This window comes from Pezoporus occidentalis, unplaced genomic scaffold (assembly GCF_034315485.1).
Source record: "Pezoporus occidentalis ecotype Australia unplaced genomic scaffold, CSIRO_AGI_Poc_V1 ctg250, whole genome shotgun sequence".
Classification (NCBI taxonomy): Eukaryota; Metazoa; Chordata; class Aves; order Psittaciformes; family Psittacidae; genus Pezoporus; species Pezoporus occidentalis.
In genome coordinates this window covers 377732-399968 of record NW_026914395.1, presented here as the reverse complement: position 1 = coordinate 399968, position 22237 = coordinate 377732, and the positions used below count along the sequence as shown (strand labels likewise).

Genomic DNA, 22237 nt, shown 5'->3' with positions numbered 1-22237 from the left:
TCAGAGAATCATAGAACAGTCAGGGTTGGAAAGGACCCTAAGATCATCCAGTTCCAACCCCCTGCCATGGGCAGGGACACCTCACACTAAACCATGGCACCCAAGGCTCTGTCCAACCTGGCCTTGAACACTGCCAGGGATGGAGCATTCACAACCTCCCTGGGCAACCCATTCCAGTGCCTCAGCACCCTCACAGGAAAGAATTTCTCCTTAGATCCAATCTAAACTTCCCCTGTTTCAGTTTGAACCCGTTACCCCTTGTCCTGTCACTGCAGTCCCTAATGAAGAGTCCCTCCCCAGCATCCCTATAGGCCCCCTTCAGACACTGGAAGCTGCTCTGAGGTCTCCCCGCAGCCTTCTCTTCTCCAGCCTGAGCAGCCCCACCAATTCTACCATCTACAAAAAGCCTTTCTGCTACCTCAGTCAGGAGAAATGTCCTTGGGCACCCTTTGGAGCTTGTGGGACCCGGGCAAACTGTTAGGAAAAAGGAATCCTGCTTCAACAAAGCTTCCAGAGAAGCCTAACACCAAAGCACAGCAAATCCGAGGCAGGCAGGAAGTCCCAGTAAGATCTAAGGCAATTTCATCCGCTGGAGATGGGCTGTGGTTCAGAGCCAGACCTCCCAGCCGGGCTCCTCCGAGCGCTGGGCTTCGCCAGGAAGCACAAATGCACTTCCATCAAAGGAGTGTGGTCCCTCTTCTCGTTCAGAACTCTTGAGGTCCAGAGCAAGCTGGCCAGGGAAGGTTAAAAATACACCAAGGACTGGGACTTGGGCTGTGTTGCAACTCCACAGAGCATCAGCATCGGCTGGTGGGAAGAAGCACGAGATAGGAATCAAGCCTGCAAGTCTGCTAATCAAACACATGACATTAGCCAGGACTGGAGATAAGGAGGGAGCAGTCCAGAGGCAGTTTCACTTTAAATAAGTGCTTACAGCTCAGCTGCCTTCCCCAAGGCTGCTGCCTGCAGAGGTGGGAAGAGCATTTTGAGGGAGTGCTATTTGGCTTGCTAGCTGTCATGTTCAGGTTATCCTCCTGCTTGCGATGCATTGCTGACAGTACAGAGGCAGTGTCCTGGAGATCCCAGTAGGATCCACTAGGTCCTGCTGGATGGGAAGCTCAGCATGAGCCAGCAGCAGCCCAGAACCCCCCTGTCTGCAGGGCTGCACCCCCAGAGCGTGAGGTCAGGGAGGGAATCCTCCTCTTCTGCAGCATGAAGGGGGGACCTGAGAGCAGCTCCAGTGCCTGAAGGGGCTGCAGGAAACCTGGAGAGGGGCTTGGGACAAGGGCCTGGAGGGACAGGCCAAGGGGAATGGCTTGAACCTGCCCGAGGGGAGACTGAGCTGAGCTCTTAGGCAGAAGCTCTTCCCTGGGAGGGTGCTGAGGCGCTGGCACAGGGTGCCCAGAGAAGCTGTGGCTGCCCCATCCCTGGCAGTGTTCAAGGGCAGGTTGGACACAGGGGCTTGGAGCAAGCTGCTCCAGTGGAAGGGGTCCCTGCCCGTGGCAGGGGTTGGAGCTGGACGAGCTTTCAGGTCCCTTCCAACCCAAACCAGGCTGGGATGCTGTGATTTTGTGGCAGAGCTGCATCTGCACGAGCTCCTTCGGTGTGCTGGGAAGTGGCTCAAGGTTTACAGACTGAGCCAGCCCCCGTTTCTTTTGGTCCAATTCAAAACGAGAAACAAATGCCCCAAGCATGAAGACCTGGAGGTCGCTTTAGCCACTCCATCACCTCTGCCAGGGCACCGCAGGCTCCACGAGACGAGGGCACGCTCCCGCACTCAACCCTGGCAGGGCAGTGGAGCGCTCAGTCCCTTTCCACCATGTGCACCACACCCAGTGCAACCCACACTGGGTCACAGGAGAGAAGGAAGTTTGTGCTGCTTCAGGCTCTTGTGGCACCAAGAACCACAGCCAGGCTCTGTTCGACCCAGCGACTCCAATGGGGGAGCCAAGTAGAGCCAGCGCTGGGACGAGCAGATCCTGCCAGGCTGAGGCCTCTGGGCTGGAGCAGAGAGCTGAGAACACAGGCAAGAATCAGAGAATCATAGAACAGTTGGGTTGGAAAGGACCCCAAGATCATCCAGTTCCAACCCCCTGCATGGGCAGGGACACCTCACACTAAACCATGGCACTCAAGGCTCTGTCCAACCTGGCCTTGAACACTGCCAGGGATGGAGCATTCACAACCTCCCTGGGCAACCCATTCCAGTGCCTCAGCACCCTCACAGGAAAGGATTTCCTCCTTAGATCCAATCTAAACTTCCCCTGTTTAAAGCAGATTAAGCTTAAGGAGAGCAAGAAAACAGCAGACTCTGTGAAAACCTTCACTGCCGCTGTGATGAGGAGTTGGAATTGATGCTCGAGAGGATCACCTGAACACAGCACACGCTATGTTGCTACTGGTTGAATTCCTGTGGCTTGGGAGACATTCCCTGCAGATGATATCAATAGAGCTTGGCTCACAGCCACCTCCTGCTCCTTCCAGATCTTTTACTTGCAAAAATTCACAGACATATTAGGTTATAATGGAAGTAACGTCATGCTCCATCAGACAAGTCTGTGCTACCCTCCGTAAGAGGCATGTGTGCTGCTTCCCATAAAGTGAGGGCTATCAGACCATCAACGGCAGCATGAGAGCAGGAATTGGGTGTATCCAGTAGCCAGGTCACCTTGGGAAAGGCATTCTGCACACAGGCAAAAGGGCTGTGACAACACTGAACGCCCACGGAACAGAGGCGGCTTAATCTGTTGGTTTTTCAGGCATGCTGCAGTCCTTAAAGCTGCTGTGGAAATGCAGACTGAAATCCCTGGCTCACATAAGAGGAATAGAGATCCCAGCTTTTGTTCGGAAGAACTAGGTCAGTCGGCTGTTGCAAAAGGCTGAAGCAGAATGCAGGGTATTTCTAGTGGCTCACGATGGTAGCCAAAGCCCAACGCCGTTCACTGGTATTAGTCACCCTCTACATCTGAGGGCATTCAAAGCCAACTCTCAAGAGCCCAGAATAATTTGAGGGCTGAAGCTCATGCTGGTCAAACCCCAGGCACGTGGCTCTGGGCAGCACAAGAGCTCCCATCCCACTTGCTGGAGGCAGGGAGGAGCTGCCCTCATAGGTGACACAGCTTTGAGCAGCTGAGTGCACGGAGCTCAGCTCGGAGAGCCAGGGACTGGGTGGCACGGTCACCCTCCCTGCAGCAGCCACCCTACAGCAAGCTATACAGTACTATGGCAGTGTATGGGAAGCTTATTTGTGGGGAAGGCTGGTAGAGGTAGAGAGCAGCCTTTCGAATGGAAGGTGAGGAAGAGGGAAAGGATGGACCACTGAAATAGGGATGAGTATCCAAAGCTTATCTCAACCCCCTCCACTAAGAGGGATTTCTGCTCTTTTCCTGCTAGGAGTCAGAGAAGTGTTTTATCTACTTCATCCTCAGCTCTCTCCTCCAATCTTCATTCAGGCTGCAGGTTAAAATAGCCTAAATGCTAGCACAAGACAGAGCACAGTGGTTCAGCAGAACACGGGCACACGATAAAGCTTCCAAGCACCATTTTCCCCATTAAAAAAAAACTCTGTAAACTACCCAGGACATTTGTGTAGCTGTTACAGAACCATAGAATCCCAGCCTGGGTTGGGTTGAAAGGAACCTTAAAGCTCATCCAGTTCCAACCTCAACCCCTTCCACTGGAGCAGCTTGCTCCAAGCCCCTGTGTCCAACCTGGCCTTGAGCACTGCCAGGGATGGGGCAGCCACAGCTTCTCTGGGCACCCTGTGCCAGCGCCTCAGCACCCTCCCAGGGAAGAGCTTCTGCCTAAGAGCTCAGCTCAGTCTCCCCTCGGGCAGGTTCAAGCCATTCCCCTTGGCCTGTCCCTACAGGCCCTTGTGAGAAAAGGTCCCTGTCCAGATGCTGTCAGCCCACACGAAGAAAGTACAACGTGCCCACAGCCAGGCAACGCACATTACGGAGGACTGAAACACGCCACTGTTTCTGCTATTGCAAGAACATTTTTATACCCAGCCCCTACTGCATGATTAATGGAGTCCAAGCTGAACGCAGTCATACAGCCTACCTGACCACAGGGACCTGCTGGCACTTGGCTGCAGGCAGAACAAATGTCCTTCCTTTGGAGCGAGCCTAGGTCCTGCTGGCTGCTGTGTGGGTGAAAGCATAGAGGAGCAACTGAACAGGAATCCTCTTCAAGGTAATCCAGAAAAGAATCCACTTTATATCGTAGAAACACAGAATGGTTTGGGTTGGAAGGGAGCTTAAAGCTCATCCAGCTCCAACCCCAACCCCTTCCACTGGAGCAGCTTGCTCCAAGCCCCTGTGTCCAACCTGGCCTTGAGCACTGCCAGGGATGGGGCAGCCACAGCTTCTCTGGGCACCCTGTGCCAGCGCCTCAGCACCCTCCCAGGGAAGAGCTTCTGCCTAAGAGCTCAGCTCAGTCTCCCCTCGGGTAGGTTCAAGCCATTCCCCTTGTCTTGTCAGTGCATCTCTCTATATAAATGAGTAATTAATTAAAGGAAATAGATTCAGAATAATAATAATTAAATAACTTGATAAAGGAGCAACATAAGACACAGCCGTTCAAGCTGTTAAGAATGTCTTGCGTCTCCTATTCTGCAGATCTAGAGATGCTGAAGACGGCATCATAAAAATAAGTGAAAAATATCACTTAACCTTCTACTTAATCATCATTCATCAAACTCCTAATTCAAAACCACATTTCTTGCTCATCTGCTCTCTGCCGTGCCAAAGAAAGTCTATAAATAAATGAATTCAGAGGAATGTGCTCAAATCAAGCAAGCATTAGCTTAGTTCATTTCCATATGTGACCTTTCAAACCAAACTCAAGTCTTGCTCAGGCTCAGGATGAGCGTTTGCTTGCTCTGTTCTTCACGACGTTGATGCGCACTGCTTAGCAGTTGTGCTCAAGCAAAGGTTTCCTGCAGAAAGACTCGGGGAGTTATCTGGAATATTCTTCCATATCCTTCTTTCAATAAAGAGCAGCCTCAGCCCGAAGAGCCGCCCATTAGGAAGGTGACCACCGGGTGGTTCAGGTGACCCTAAGTTCTAAGGGAGAGTTTAAACCCATGCCTTTCAATGGGGAGGGACTCTTCATTAGGGACTGCAGTGACAGGACAAGGGGTAACGGGTTCAAACTGAAACAGGGGGAGTTTAGATTGGATCTAAGGAGGAAATTCTTTCCTGTGAGGGTGCTGAGGCACTGGAATGGGTTGCCCAGGGAGGTTGTGAATGCTCCATCCCTGGCAGTGTTCAAGGCCAGGTTGGACAGAGCCTTGGGTGCCATGGTTTAGTGTGAGGTGTCCCTGCCCATGGCAGGGGGTTGGAACTGGATGATCTTAAGCTCCTTTCCAACCCTGACTATTCTATGGTTCTATGACACAGAAATAAATGGCAGTGTTCTTTAAATAAGTTCCTGGCTCAGCTTTACGTCACTCCGGCTGCTGTTTTGCCGACGCTTCAGGAGAACATATTTAGAACTTGGAAGAGAGCACAAAAGACCCAAGAGCTTTGCAAATTCCTGACTTGGGAGTAAGCAGCAGAAGTAGTATTTTCTTCCTGTTAACACCCGACAGGGCAGATTTTATAGGTGTCAGAAAGCAGGGCGCTTCCTCGGTACCAGGCACAAACCGGAGCGTCTTCTGTACTAGCATCATCCGCGCCTGATGGGGTGGTCCAAGATCTAAACCACTTGTGACACTGCTTTACCCAGGCAGGTTTCTAATGAAATAAACAGCATGCGTTTTCCTCTCATGGCTCAAATAGCCCATGACAGCATCTAGGTTTGCAGTCTGGTTTCCCATACCTTTCCTTACCCACCCAGGAGCTCTGATTTCCACAAATGAACTAGGGGTGTGCCCCAACTGGACAGCTCGCTGTAGCATGAACAGCTCAAAGGTGGCATAGAATCACAGAACAGTCAGGGTTGGAAAGGACCCCAAGATCATCCAGTTCCAACCCCCTGCCATGGGCAGGGACACCTCACACTAAACCATGGCACCCAAGGCTCTGTCCAACCTGGCCTTGAACACTGCCAGGGATGGAGCATTCACAACCTCCCTGGGCAACCCATTCCAGTGCCTCAGCACCCTCACAGGAAAGAATTTCCTCCTTAGATCCAGTCTGCATGCCCATTATATCTGCATGCCCACAGAGACTTCTTTCCTATAACATCTGGTCTTCAGATCCAATCCAAAATCTCTTGAAACCAGAGGTTTTTCAGTGACTTCCTCAAGTCCTAGAAAGATTCTTATTCCCAGCTACAGCAAAGGAGTTAATTCCTAACATTATTGTATGCATTTTTGTACTTTCTTTGGACAAGGCCCAAAGTACTCATTATGGAGTGTAACACCCTGCCTAATTCTTCCAGAAGCCAATCATAAGGCTACTATGAATGTTAATGAGCACTGAATGAAGACCCAGATGGTTTTTAAAGCCAAATTATCCCCATCTTGGTTATTTTCAGCTCTGTGTAGTGCCTTCTGGCCACTGCACAAATTAACCCCTCTCTTCCTGGGCCAGATTAAGGCAAGACTTTCACACCAGTTCTCCCCATCTAAACACAGCTCTTCAGCTCCTGCAATGACTCGGAAAGTCACCGCTTTGAAAGAAGAGCCAAAGGTTGATATGGGTGACAATAAAACCTACAGAGGACAGTGGCCTGATCCACAGTCTCTCAGTAACACAACCAAAGCTCTGCAGCCTATTCAGTGCTGCCTTCTGGGCACAGTAACATGAACATGATCAAATTTAGAAGAGATTAGTAAGTACGATCTATGAACGCTTTCATCAGAGAATCAGAAAACCAAACCATAGTTGTTTGGAAGTCATCAGGCATAGGGAGGAAAGGAGGAAAACGAGAGAGCCATCAGGAAGATGACACTGCCACTGCAGACAGCCCAAATGAACCACATTCACAGGGGGAAACGACTGAGCTCAGAGGCATCAAGCTGACGCTATCACTTGTCTCTGCTGAACGGCTGGGGGTGTTGCTTGCCAGTTTGAAACAGCGTGTTTCAGTTTAGGAACCAAAGCATCTTTTTTAGACAGTGGGGTGTCAACTATCTCCAGGTGTATGGGCAGGGTACCTGCCCCTGGCCAGTGGATGCTGACTGCGGGGCCTCAGCGGAGTGGAGATGACACTGCTCAGGCTGGAGGTTGCCTGCACTCTGATTCTTTGGAGCAACCTGTGAGCTACTGTCATGGTTTAAACCCAGTCAGACCCATATCTACCACAAACCACTCTGACCTTACTCTACCCTTCGACTAAACTTGGGGGTTTGGGGGCTGTGCTTGCTCCCTGCAGAGCACTGCTGATGCAGATGGTACCCTGCGTGTCTCAGAGATTCCCGACTTCCCCTTGGCAACCTGCAGGAACAAAAATGCATCCCTCAGCTGTCTCCACAGTACTCTCTGGTTGAAGCAGCATTATTCCTGCTTGGCTTTAAGCAAGTCCAGAGGAGCACGGGTTCTTGGTTAATGCTGCTTTTGTAAGCACATCTTGTCACCAATAACTGACTGGAGCAGCACATGCCAGTCTTCGGAAGCCAGACAGCTTTCAGACAGGCGGAATGCCAGGTGTTTCAGGTTGGTTGCTGGGGTTTGGGGGCAGGTTTGGGTGACTGCTTGCTCAGGTGGGTTCTTTTTGCAGTTTGGGGTAAGGGGGAGAGAAAAGAGAGCGCAGATAAAAAGAAACAGGTTCTACTACCTGCTTTTCTGGTCCCCGAGCAGCAGGATCTTCTCTCACTTTCCTACCTTGGGCAACAGCAGTTCTCATTGCAGTGTCCCAGCACCTCTGTTCTTGTTAAAGCCCTTTACAGTCACTCGTGGGGGTTTTTCTTGTTGCATGCTGGGAGGTTTTTCCCATTTTTTCCTGAACCTTGCCTGGTAAGCAGATGGACGTCATGGAAATGAAAGGGATGAAGCGGAAAGAGCCGCAAAAATCAAAGCGCATCGTTATGCAAGCCAGCTATGGAAAAAAAATCATGTCACTGCATATTACTCAGTTGGGAATGGTTAATGATGCTATTTAAGCACCTTACCAGAATGGGCATCACAGCTTGAGGAAGGCAGACAGAGCTCTGCAATGATTTCACCATTTGAAATGAGGAGTGGGAGGGAAGCGAGGAAGCAGAAGATGGTTGAATGTCCTTTCTTGCCTCCAGATGTGTGCCACATGGCTCAGTTCTCCCAGGTCGGGGCCTGAAACACTCATTTTTAATTCACTGAAAGCACGCTGACTGAGCAGCAGGAGTGTGACACACTTAACTTGCTGTCATTTGTTAAAGCACAGGAGTTCAGCCTCCTGCCCCTGCTGGGATTGCCAAGGAAAGCATCAGCCCCGGGTTCAGTCACTCAGACAACTCAGCCTCCTGAAATGGCCTGAGAGCCCTGAGGAGCTTTAACAGGTTTCAGTCCCTTTTGACTTGAACCACGTTTGAACTTCTTAGCAGTGAAACATCATTCTATCCTGTTACTATTCCTCTGAGCAATCACATCCAGGCCCCTTTTATTACATTAGTGTAATTTTGTCTCCGACATTCCCCCGAGAGGAATTATTCATGTCCTGCTATTATTTATTTTACTACTAAGAGCCTGGGTTTTAGCAGCAGTTTTAATTAAATACCAATCCTCCTTCCTCCTCCTCCTCAATTAGGATCACCTTTAGCTAGCTCGCTGTGCTTTGTACTCTCCAGCAGCACCACTTGCTTCCTCCAATGCATCCCTTCTTCCGCAGTTCTCTCAGGAAAGGCAAAAAAGCCCCTCTGCCACCAAACCCTAGCAGCAAGAAGAAATACAAGAACCATCACGTGGAAGATGATACGGTGCTGAAGACGGGTTATGCAAAACTCCATTTTAAATTGATGTCAAGTGACACTGCCAAAAGCAGCAGCACCTTCCATACCCCCCAGAGCCGTGCTTCTGGCTGTGCAGCAGCAGACAGCACACTGCTACTGCTGTCCCTCTGTGGTTTCCCTGCTCCTCTGGACTCCTGCTTACCCATCCTTGCTCTCCTACCCTCTGATGCTGTGTCTGTCCCCTCCAACTGTCCTATTCAAAGTTGCCAGGGCAGGTTTTCCTTGGGAGTTTGAAGTTCAATGTGTCCCCACGCTGGGTAAACACCTCTTCAAAGCCTTTGCTGTGCCTGGGTAATGAATCAGAGCACAGTGTATTCCAGACTTCAGCACACAGGACTCTTGGAAGCTGCCCTACATTAATGTTTTGAGAGTTATTCATTCATGCTCCCCAAGTGGCAGAGGCAGAACTGATGACTCCTGCCTGGGAAGCTGGCAGGAATATCCTCATCTCAACAAAGTGGAATCAAACTGCAGCAACAGCATCCAAGTGCGTTAACTGCTCCAGCGCCTGGCAAAGCCACGCACTGGCTGCTGGCACCAAGCACCCTCCTGGCCACCGTTCCCTGTCTGAGCACTGGGCACAAGTACCCTTCCCTGCGTGATCTCCCCCAACCACTGCAACCTCCCCAGAGCACAGCTTCCCCTCTAGGTACCACTCCGTTCCTTACCTTGTGCAGGGAAAGGGAGGCAACAAGTCAGAGACCATCCTCATTTCACTTCTCAGACTCGACAAGCTTTTACCTCCTCCTCAGCTCGAGATGCTGAAGTTTTCCAGCTACACTTTACTCCCTTAAACATAACATCGGTTTGCTTTTAGGAGCACATCTTATTCCTTTCCCAAGAGCAAAATGGGACCGAATACAAGCATTAGATCAATCAGTGTGCAAAGAGACAGCAAAGACGCACGCCTACACCCTGCGCTGCACTTCCAGGCTCAGCAAGTGCATTCCTTCCTGGTTCCAGCACCTCTGCAGAATCCCTGCTCTCTGGACTTCCATCAGGGACTAGAATTTATACACCACAACCTAAGCATGCAGTGCCCAGCTAGGAGGAGTTTCAGGTTTGGGGTTATTCTGGGGAGGAGGGAACATTGACCATAGAAGACTTTTAGGCGGTAGCAGCTTTTTCCAGAGCCATCTCTGGCCATTCAAGGTACTTTGTCCACCTTAAATGAGGCTTCGCAAACAAGTTGCCTGCAGCTGGACAAGGAGCTCTCTACGGCTTTCTGGCCTCTCCACAAACAAGTTTTCAACAGTGAGAAGCTGGCTGTTCAGCTGTACTTCAAACAGATGCTTTAAAAATATCCTATCTCCTTGCTCGCTTCGACCGCATGCCTTCAAACCAAACCTATTAAAGACCTTTGAGTTCCAAGTTCCAAAAGCAGGAACCATCTCCCTTTGGCCTCCTACAGGAGAGCAAATCCTCTATTAATGTTTAAAAATGAATGGAACTAATAAACCACAAGCTCATGTCTATTGACTCAATTTTCCTTCCATTCACCCTCTTACAACACCCATCGTTCTACTGTTTAAGTACCCCATCTAGAAGCACAGGCGATAGCATTTATGCACCACTAGAACAGGCAAAAAGCAGAGTTAAAGCATCCCCCCTCACCCCTTTTTTTACAGCTCCAGACCTCAGAAGATTCGTTGTTTTGGCTGTTTTAAATGTGTAGCCTAAAGAGGGAGTGCCAGGAACATCGGCTTTCTCTCAGTGCTACAGCTTGGGAAGGTAAAAAGGCATCGCAGGTTTAAAGCTCACGATGCTGGACCCTTTGCCCCATCCGCCTCCCACAGTAAAGCTCTTACCTGGAATAAAAGCTCTCCGAGAAATACTTGTGGAGTGAATCGAGTCTCTTCTTCCTTGCGAGTGCAGGTCGCTGCTTGTCTCAAACACGGGAAACATCCCTTGCTTCAGGCAAAGATTCGCAGCAGTTTCATCTCCGAGCTGCTTCCGAGAGCTCTGCTTCACTCTCACACACATGCAAACACCCCAAGCGCAGCCGCTTACTCACCAGCACTACCCAGCGCCCTCCTCCTGGCGCTCAGCGGGCTGCTGGGATTCCCCGAGGTAAGGGGTCCTCACGCTCGGAGGGCAGCGGGAAGCGCAGGGTTAAATCCCATTCGAAGCGCTGAGATCCCGCTGGAGCCGCACGCTGAGATGCGGTGACTCAGTGGTCTCGGTGCGCTGGGGGCTCAGCAGAGGATGGGACCGTGTTTGGAGCGGCGTTTTGCACAAAAGGCAAGAAAGAGCAAGATCCCAATCAAGCTCCTACCGCATAAAGGGGATAACGCGCGTTTCCCCTCGAGGGAGCCTTGAAATCACGGCAGGGCTGACTTAGGCTGCGCTCTGGGGCAGGGAGGGAGCCCGCACACATAACAACGCTCACACTTTGAGACTCAAAGGCTCTTTGCCCCCCAGAGGTATAAACCGCACACCGAGAGTGGCAAATACAGCATTGCTCGGGCAAAGCAAAGGGCTCCTGATCCATCTGGGATGCGGTGGCATGGTCCTTCCTGGATGTCAGAGCTCTGGGATGCGGTGCCATGGTCCTTCCTGGATGTCAGAGCTCTGGGATGCGGTGCCATGGTCCTTCCTGGATGTCAGAACTCTGGGATGCGGTGCCATGGTCCTTCCTGGATGTCAGAACTCTGGGATGCGGTGCCATGGTCCTTCCTGGATGTCAGAGCTCTGGGATGCGGTGCCATGGTCCTTCCTGGATGTCAGAGCTCTGGGATGCGGTGCCATGGTCCTTCCTGGATGTCAGAACTCTGGGATGCGGTGCCATGGTCCTTCCTGGATGTCAGAACTCTGGGATGCGGTGCCATGGTCCTTCCTGGATGTCAGAGCTCTGGGATGCGGTGCCATGGTCCTTCCTGGATGTCAGAACTCTGGGATGCGGTGCCATGGTCCTTCCTGGATGTCAGAACTCTGGGATGCGGTGCCATGGTCCTTCCTGGATGTCAGAACTGGGGGGGGGGGGGGGTGTGTGTGTGCTGATCTTGTGTAACTTGCCCGAGTCCATGGCACACCATTCCAATCCTGCACAATATAAGACCAAGCTGACACTTCTGCAGGCTCAATTTCAGCAACAGCCCTGCAGAAGGAGGGAGGAAACCTGTTCTGAGGCTTCAGACCTCGTAGGGATGTGAATTAGGACAGATTTGTTAAGCTGATTGAAGCAGGGACAGTTCAGGCTGGCTGCAGCTCTGCAGATGTAACCATGCTACTGGAGTCCCAAATGGAGCCCAGCAGAATGCAATCCTGCAGTCAAGGCAGCAAGTGGAATAGCTTCCCCCCACCGCAGTCGGTTGGGAAATCAAGTGCAACCCAGCAGGGCTGCCAGTGAGGCAATTAGGTATTTTCCATAGGTAGCCTGATAAAGCAGCCAGTTATTTACAGCTTCCTGGCATGTTAGTCACTGGAGCATTCCCTGGACAACGTTCAGAAAGGAGAAGCACTTTTTCCTCTCCCTTTTCTTGAAGATAAAGGGGATGCATCCAAGAGACAATCCGTGTCTCTTGCTTTTAGACTTGGCTTCCCTTTCCTCACCTGGAGAACCACAAGCACGGGTTTGTGAGCATTAAACCTGCTGCTAATTCTTTCTCAGCAGGGCCTGGGGGAAAATACAAGCTGTTGGGTGAAAGCTCAAAAACAAACAGGAAAGCTGGAAGGGGGGGAGGAAAGGGGAGGGAGAAAATAACTGGGGAGTGAGTCAGTCCTGCTCCTCCTGCTTAGTCACCTGTAGTGCTTGCTGCTCTCCAGACACACGGAGATGGAGAATAAGATGCCTTCCTCCCACCCACCTCCTCCTCCTCCTCCTCCTGACAGGGCCTTATCGAAAGAGATGGGCAGAGTTTTAGGAGTGGGAGTTTCAGGAGCCTGTTTGCTCACCTTTCCCATCCCCTCTGTCCCCCCCTGCGCTCTTCCTCAATGAAATCATCTTGAATCAACCAGTTCAGCTGCTGGTTTAAGTTTCAGCGCTGGTGCCCTGCAGTTTTGACATCGTAGGGGGTTGCCATGGAGAAGAAGGTGATGTCATTGACACAAAAAGCACTGAATTTACAAATACGACAGGAACAGCTATTTATAAAGAGCTGCTTTTCTCCCCCCCCCCTTTGCTGGGGTGGGTGGAGGCAAAGGCAGCAGTTCCGCTCTTGATGTTTCTGTCAACAAGTCTCAGCAATGTATTTTTGTGATAGAAAAGCTCCTGAGCCTCTGAAACTGCTGAATACTGACAGCTTTCGGCCTTCATTCATTAGAGCTGGAGTCTGCTTTCCAGCTCCTAGCCAGTTTTGAGCTCATCTAACACTCACGTTTGGGTAGGAGCTTGGAGGCTGCAAAATCTCCGCAGCATCCCCAAAATCCAGCCACTTCCGAGAGGAAAGACAACAGCACGTCACCAAAAGAGAGGGGATAGATGCCCTGCTTTATGTGCAGGCTTCACCCTGCTTATGATCACCTTGAATAGCAGCTGGGACTGGTGGCTTTGCCTTAACTTTGTGGGGTGCCACTGCACGTTAATGCAACCTTCATCTAATGAAGCATGCAGCGCACATCGAAACCGCAAAGCAGAAGAGAAAGGAAAAGGAAGATGATAAATTTGAACAGGAACAAACCCCATCATTTTAGAACGCATTGGGAATAAATCGGGAGGAGTAAAGGATGGTTTAAGGACGTGACAGGGAAGCTATCAGAGGTGTCAAAGGAGTGTTCTGGGTATGGCACTAAACTAAACACGCAACCATTTATCACACCCAAACCTGACAAGGCTAAAAGGTGACTGCTAAAAAGAATTAGTTCAAGATGCAGGTCAAGGTCCAAAATTCAGTTCTGACTTTGAAAAATGCCTTAGTTTTCAAAGGCAGCAGCTTAGATCACAACAGCTGATAGAACAACTACAGCCTGACTTAAACAACAGCATCAGAGTGATGGTTCCCCTATTTCACTCTCTGGATACTAATATCAAAACCAAACCCTGTTTTGGTGCAGTGTTACCGGTTGAGTTCTACCTTACGACTGCCTGGAAGCCCTACAGCAATAGAGTGCCACAGAAATTACTCATCCCAGTGCAGGTGGGGGAAGCAGCAAAGGGTTACCTTGGGTTTATCAACCATTTACCTTCCACAGAAGTGAAACGTTCCTAAAAATGTATCTTAAGATGTGGAAATATACATAGAATCATAGAATCATAGAATCATAGAATCATAGAACAGTCAGGGGTGGAAAGGAGCTTAAGATCATCCAGTTCCAACCCCCTGCCATGGACAGGGACACCTCACACTAAACCATGGCACCCAAGGCTCTGTCCAACCTGGCCTTGAACACTGCCAGGGATGGAGCATTCACAACCTCCCTGGGCAACCCATTCCAGTGCCTCAGCACCCTCACAGGAAAGAATTTCCTCCTTAGATCCAATCTAAACTTCCCCTGTTTCAGTTTGAACCCGTTACCCCTTGTCCTGTCACTGCAGTCCCTAATGAAGAGTCCCTCCCCAGCATCCCTATAGCCCCCTTCAGACACTGGAAGCTGCTCTGAGGTCTCCCCGCAGCCTTCTCTTCTCCAGGCTGAACAGCCCCAACTTCCTCAGCCTGTCTTCATACAGGAGGTGCTCCAGCCCCTGAGCATCCTCGTGGCCTCCTCTGGACTTGTTCCAACAGTTCCATGTCCTTTTTATGTTGAGGACCCCAGAACTGCACACAATGCTCCAGGTGAGCTCTCACGAGAGCAGAGCAGAGGGGCAGGATCACCTCCTTGGACCTGCTGGTCACGCTGCTTTGGATGCAGCCCAGGACACGGTTGGTTTCTGGGCTGTGAGCGCACACTGAAGCCGGCTCATGTTCATTTTCTCATCAACCAGCACCCCCAAGTCCTTCTCCTTGGGCTGCTCTGAATCTCTTCTCTGCCCAACCTGTAGCTGGGCCTGGGATTGCTCCCACCCAGGTGTAGGACCTTGCACTTGGCATGGTTAAACTCCATGAGGCTGGCATCAGCCCAGCTCACAAGCGTGTCGAGGTCCCTCTGGATGGCATTCCTGAAGGTATAAAGGTCGAATACCTGTTTTATAAACAGGAAAACTCCAGGAACTGAAGGATTTGCCCAGAATCCCATGCAACGCCGGCTCCTCAGCCTGGAGCCCTCTTTGTCTCAGTGAGAGGAGTCTAACAAAACTGCAGATGCCAGAAGCCTTCGCAGGCCTTTGCCGATACATCCACAGCTTCTGCAGCACCAGCCCCAGCAGCTCGGCTTTTACCATAATGAAACCCCACTAAAGTTAAAGAAAGTGAAGCATACACCATATAGGGAAAGGCCAGAGAAACTTCAGCGTGTAATTGAGAAGGTCAGGAAGTGATTTGTGGGCAGCCTAAAAGGAGATGGAGATATTGCTTATGTAGCTAAAAATGTCTGCAGTGTAGCTGCTAGGAAGCAAGCCCACGTTTTGGTCTCGGTGCATGGAGCACGTGTAGCAGAAGTGAATGTTCCTAAAGCAGCAGCAATCAAGATGGCTCCAATGTTCAGCTGTGTGGGAATTATCTGCTGAAGGAACTGAGAAGAGGATCCCAGTGAGTTTCCCGGTGTTGCCTGGCTCTCCAGCTGAAAAATGCCCTTTTCCCAGGAGATGAGGAGGAAAACAACTTTTAGAATCGCATCAAAGTGGCCTGTTCCTGTGACACATTCCCCACGTGTGAAGCAAATGAGAGTTTCTCTTTCCAGCTGCCCACACTGGGTGCCAGTAATGTTTTCTGTTTCAGGCTAAGCCAGACTTTCAGCTGACACTCAGGTTTTACATCTTGATCTAAAACCGGCTGCTTTTAGCTGCACGGGAGCTAAGAGATAATTTCCATGATATAATAATATGGCACTCTCCACTAAAGCTGTCTGAAGGGAAGTCTTCCATGCTTCCCCTACAAGCATAGCAGGAGCAGGCGACGTGCCACGGAACAATAGGGGCCTGCTTGCAGTTGGCTATAATCCCTGACATCCTTATCTCTTGGAGCAGATCTGGACTGTGGAGCCATGGGAACAGGCTAATGAAAGGACAAGTCCCAGGCAGCTCAGTTCACAGTGCAGGTGAAGCACTCATCCAGGCTGGCTCCTGAGGGGTGAAGGCAGAGCTGAAGGGGTGGCAGAATGGTGCAAGCTGCCTTTTGACCGGATCTATGCTGGCTGGCTATTGAGGAAATGCACTGACAAGCCATATCCACTGCTTTTTGTGATACTCCAACACTTCTTCTCCCTACGAAATGATTCCTGAGTGAATGGGTATCTCAAGTGTTACGCTCCATGAGAACACATGGGTAGCTCAGCTTCAAGGAGCGATGCAATTCAAGACACTGAAGAGTTGTGCAGCGAGAGAATCCAGAGCACTGCGAAAACAAACATAAGCTGAGGCACAGGCACTGAACTGCAGAGCGATGTTTGTCTTTCATCAGCACGGTGTCGCTCAGCTGCTGATCCTGCTCCCTGAATCACACTGCCACACCAGCTGGAGCCATAGGATCAATAATTAAATAGCTTGGGATGCTACTTATTGCAAGAGGAGAGCTGGGAACACGTATTACTAGACCCACCAGAAAGGACCAGGTTCTTCCCTGCTCTGACTGACCTCAGTGCTCCCTCGCTTGTTCAATAATTCAGAAGATGCTAGCAGGTAAAGAGCAAATGGAAATGAAACCTCCTTGTTTTGAGGTTTCTAACAGCATTCTGCTGGCATAACCAAGCAGAGGGGCAGCGAGCGTAGAACAGCAAGAACGGAGAGAAGGGAACTGTTAAAGGAGCTTCAGTCTTCCTTCAACAAGCTTTAAGGATGATCTGGTTAAGCTCAACACATTAAGTGCAGTGCCCATAGCCCAAGGCTGAACCAGAGCCTCTAACCGCTGGTTCTCAAGACCACAAATAGCTCACTTAGAATAAGAACACTGAGCTTTTGTACGCTGAAGCATCCCTGAGGAAATCACTAATACAAAGCAGAAGCACAACACCTCAGAAGTTACAGTTTAGCCCAAAGCCATTTTGGAATATTTATTATTTGGGAAATCAGCAGCAGCAGAGAGGAAAGGTTTAGAATTATTTGCTGATGCACATCTGGGGTGTAATCTATCTGCGAGGAATCAGAGAATTGGTTAGGTTCAAAAAGACCTTGAAGATCACCGTGTTCAACCATAAACCCAGCACTGCCAAGGCCACCACTAAACCATGTCCCCAGGAGCCACATCCGCATCTTTTAACCCCCACCAGGGATGGTGGCTCCAGCACTGCCCTGGGCAGCCTCTTCCAGTGCCTGACACCACTTTTAGGGAAGGAATTGTTCCAAACATCCAATCTAAATGATATCCCTGGTGCAGCTTGGGGCCGTTTCCCCTTGTCCCATCCCTTGTTCCTTGGGAGCAGAGCCCAGCCCCTCCTGGCTCCATCCTCCTCTCAGGCACTTGTAGGCAGCCATCAGGTCCCCCCTGAGCCTTCTCCACACTGAACCCCCAGGTCCCTCAGCCCTTCCCCATCACACTTGGGCTCCAGGCCCTGCTCCAGCTCCGTTCCCTTCTCTGGCCCCACTCCAGCACCTCAAGGTCTCTCGAAGCGAGGGCCCAGGACTGAACACAGGATTGGAGATGCAGCCTCTCCAGCGCCCAGTGCAGAGGGACAATCGCTGCTCTAGTCCTGCTGACCACACTGTTGCTGATACAGGCCAGGATGCTGTTGTCATAGAAGGAGATCAGGTCAAGCAGGACCTGATAAACACATGCTGACTGGGCCCGGTCACCTGGTTGTCCCATCTGTGCTGTGTGATGGCACTCGAGATGATCTGGCTCCATGAGCTTCCCTGGGACCGAGGTCAGGCTGACAGGCCTGTAGCTCTCTGCTGATAAATGATGGGAAATGGCTTGGTGAGCACTTCCACCCAGTACCCATGGGTGGATCCCATCTGGCCCCATAGACCTGTGTGTGTCTAAGTGGTGTAGCAGGTTGCTTACCATTCCCCTTGGATTATGGGGTGCTTCGTTCTGCTCAGGGACTCGGTACCTGGAGAACGTCTGGGTCTTATTATTAAAGACTGGGGCAAAGAAAGCATTAAGTACCTCAATCTTATCCTCATCCTTTGTCATGATGGTTCTCTTTAGCCCTCCTTTTGATGCCAGTGTATTTATAGAAACCTTTTTCATTACCTTCTACAGCAGATCTAAGTTCTAGTTGGGTTTTGGCCCTTCTGATTCTCTCCCTGTACAACCTCACAATACCCTTCTTGTCCTCCTGAGCTGCTGCCCCTTCTAGCTCATTCTGGCAATCTTCTGTTAAGTAACAGCACCTGCTTCCACAAGCCCAAGCTTCCACCTCTGAGCACGTATCAGTCAGAGCTGCATACTTTTGCTCTGTGGGTTTCATAATCTATTTAATACAGTCCCCAGGCAAAGAGAAGTCTCAGATATAAATGCATTTGGAATACATCTATCTGAGCTGATAAATACTCTTACCAGTTACCTTAGGTTTGGGAATTTGAAGCCCCTACAAATGAAATGCCTTTTGAGGACAGCAGGGGATGAGTACAACGAGCTGACACGCTTCCTTAAAGTGATCTCTTAAGATGTGGCATTAACAAGTGAGTCTCAGAGTTTGCAGCACTTTCTGTATTTATCTGTAGATTCCCTTTTAAAAGTTCTGGTTTAGTGCTATTGGTGTAGAACTCTGAGTCTTCCTTTTTGCTTCTATAGCTTAATAACTTTTCTGTGCTTCCCTATCAAGAGCTGCTTTTTCTCATCATTTGCACTGACATAGTCAAGTATTACAGAACCCCAGCCTGGTTTGTATTGGAAGGGACCTTAAAGCTCCTCCAGCTCCAACCCCTGCCACGAGCAGGGACCCCTTCCACTGGAGCAGCTTGCTCCAAGCCCCCCCAACCTGGCCTTGAACACTGCCAAGGATGGGGCAGCCACAGCTTCTCTGGGCAACCTGTGCCAGTGCCTCAGCACCCTCCCAGGGAAGAGCTTCTGCCTTACACCCAACCTGAACTTCCCCTGTTTCAGTTTGAACCCATCACCCCTTGGCCTGTCCCTACAGTCCCTGATGAAGAGCCCATCTCCAGCATCCTTGTAGGCCCCATATAAGAGTGGACAACATTATAGCACTTAACTCTTCGTCTCTGAAGCAAAGCAGACAGTTTACATGAACACAAAGGCAAGAGGGTGTCCTATGAACACCAACAAATTGTTTCAAAGCACAACCATTCGACAGCCACAGCAGCAGCCAACTACTCCATGGTGTCATGTGAAAGTATCAGGGGGTTTGGGTGGGTTACTGCATGCAGGGCTGTTCCTGTGAAGTGCAGTTCAAGGCATTCAGAGCATCAGCCAAATTGCTCTTAATTCCTGACAGAGTTAGAAGCTCAGCTCTTCTGTACCATTACCCTTTCCTGTAGCCTTTGAAGAACATTTTACTACAGCATGATCCTAGCAAGGAATAAAAAACAACTAGAGGCAGGCTTTGACTCCTGTGCTCTTCCCAATCACAACTCCAGGGACAGATCTAAAGCTGAGACTGCTGCTGCTGGCACATGGATCATAAGAAAAGTGGCAAACCCCCAAATTCTCAGGTTTAGAAACAGGATCCAGCAGTGTCCAATGTTACAAATCACCTCCATTCTTCTGACCTTCCTTGTCAAGCAGCTGTGATGCTACTGCAGCATTTCAGGAGCAGGGAAATAAGCTGTGCATAAATCAAAACCCACCACTTTCCTACTGCAGGTTACCCAGGTAACAGAAAAAGCATCATCTGGACAATATTATTCCAAGTGGAGTATCATGCATATTATTAGACTGTACTTAAATTGCATCAAATTACTAATTCCAGTGGAGAAACTTCACTACCACCACAGTAGCCAAAGAACAGGATATTGTTGCTGTATCACCAGGGAATATAGATGCAAACCCATCTTTGTGTTCAAATGGAAAGCAGGCTGAGGAAGAATGGCAACTTCTCGGGCATCACAGATAGAATTTTTTCTTTCTTTCAGCTATATGAAATATATTCCATTTTCTAATTTAAAAAATGTATTAGAAAGTCCCTTTTATAAGAATAATTGATTTTCTAGCACGCTGAAATAGTGCATCTGCTGGAATCCTGCCTGTCATCTCCTACATTCACAATAGAGCTCTTCCAACTCTGAAAGTTAACCAGAGAGTTGCCAGATTCAGTAGGCACCTTGCTTGACTAACAGCCATACTGACAAACACCACACAACTTGTGTTGCACCCCCCAGGTGTATAATGAAGGAAACATCCTTCTGTTGAAAGCTTTTAGAGCCATTTACGTAGGCAAAGTAACTTTTATTTTAGTAGGAGCTTGATGTTTTCTCCTCAGATACCAAAGACAAGCAGAAGTGATGTGTATGATTACAAGTGTGTGGCATTTCCCCCAGGAAACATTAGTCAAGTTGGCACCTTCCTCTCCAGATACCAACAGTATTACTTTCTTGTAACTGAACATGAACAAACCTATTTACCCTCTGTTATTAAGCACATATTTGGAGGCATGAAGCCATGTTGTGGGTTGCTTTAACCTTTTAAAGTAAGCATCTACCTCCAACTTGAGACAAGTTTTTCCTAAGCATCACGTTTTGAATCATCGTATAAAAGACACTTGTGCTCCAAGACCTCACAGGCCAGCATTGTAATAGACCAGTCATGAAATAGAAGACCAACCTTGCCCACAAGATGCATAGAGGTCAAAATTGTCCTGTCTTCAGAGGAAGAGGCAGTTGTAGATGCTGAGATGACAAGGAATACAAGTGGTAGAGCATAGCGTGAAATCATGTCTGATGCCCAGGCCTAGAAACCTGCTGAGGTTATCATTAAAGTACATGGTGATCAAATCAGAGCTATTGCAAGTGTCAATATACTGTATATTATATGAATAAGAGTGTAAGAAAGAAAGTCCAAAAAATGTAATTGATCATAGTTGCACCCATTTAGGTGGAAAACAAAACTTGAACAGAGATACAACAGGGAGGTCCTAAAAGGTGTCCCTGACTTCTTTCTACATATTGGTGCAACCAGCTCATAGGTTAATCTCTGCCTACCCTATCCTATGTGGAAGAGATGTGGAGTTCCATCAGAGTAGAACTGGGAACAAGCAGCACAGGAGACACTGCTCTTTCTTTTTATAGCTGCTAGTTGCTCTTCTTTATTTGTGTGCTTGGGTCTATGGAGAAGGGTGTAGTGCTGTTGCTAAGTGTTTGTTATTTCACAGTACTGGGGAGGAGTAGCACACATTTTGCTCAGCAAGAACACAGATACCAAGTCAACATAAGAGTAATAACGGAGCTCTCATCTGGGTGTTCAGGCTGTTCTCAAAAGCTTTGTCTGAATGAGGCTTGTGAAACAGGAGAAGAGGTAGTACTGTTCTGTGTTGGCTGGAAACATGTCTTGCCTGGGAAGTCCTTGGGATGACCAATACTTTGTTATGAGCATCTTCTTCCTAAGCTACCTGGTTTTCATATCAGTGTTGCAGGATATAAACTGAAGCAGCTGAAAGCAAGAGATCCCCCAGACTTTGGCTAAAGGAAGGTAGAAGATCAGCAAAAGAAAACAAATTTCAGCTAAAGGAAAGCACTAAGAAACGCCCAAGTCATTTTAGAGCTAAAGAAGCTGCAATGTACCAGTGATCTATGCTTTCCACTCTGGCTAGAGATAGATCATTATTTCATCTGCTTGCTCAACAGATGACTAATGCCTTGTATTACAGGAAGCATTATTTGAGGCAGTAACAGACAAAACTTCAGCAGCAGTTTACATAAGCAAGTTTTAATATCTAATCAGTGCATTCAGGCCCTACTCCTGAATGACAAGAGTATATAACCTTCATGAAGGGACTATAAAGAAGACACAGGGTATCTGGAAGAGGAAAAAAAAAACAGATGTCAAAACAAGAGTAGCAAGGGACATATGCAGAAAGAACAGGAAAGAAGATGGGTTGTAGCAACTGGAAGAAACAATGAAGTTCTAGAGCAGAATTTAGAGCTAACACAGACAGGGAAGAATCAAGCAGAACCATACCTGGAGAACTTGACCAAAGAAAACACACTTGCAGCCAGTTTAGTTTTATAGGCACAAGAAGTTACTAGTGATGAACTTTTCTACTCTCATTTTGATGCGTGGGAGAAGTTGTGAGGAAGTAAATCCCAAGTCCAAGAAGTTCCTCTACACTTGAGGTATGTTGCATCTTGGGTTTGGATCCTCTAAATTCTGTTCTCTTGAATAAAATGGAGCTGTTTTTTTAAATTTTAATAATCACAGAATCATAGAACAGTCAGGGTTGAAAGGAGCTTAAGATCATCCAGTTACAGCCCCCCTGCCATGGGCAGGGACACCT

General features: G+C 49.1%; 2 protein-coding genes across 2 annotated transcripts in view; one reads left to right on the top strand and one right to left on the bottom strand.

Annotated features, from left to right (window-relative positions):
- Positions 1-10884, bottom strand: part of PAK6 (p21 (RAC1) activated kinase 6) — a 40197-nt gene extending 29313 nt beyond the window's left edge. Inside the window, exon 1 of the mRNA XM_062623286.1 lies at positions 10684-10884. Within this exon, the coding sequence (XP_062479270.1) occupies positions 10684-10858 (175 nt within the window). The 5' untranslated portion in view covers positions 10859-10884. The remainder of the gene's footprint in view (positions 1-10683) is intronic.
- PLCB2 (phospholipase C beta 2) overlaps positions 1-22237 on the top strand; it is a 277519-nt gene that overhangs the window by 80751 nt on the left and 174531 nt on the right. The gene's annotated exons all lie outside the window — the stretch shown is intronic.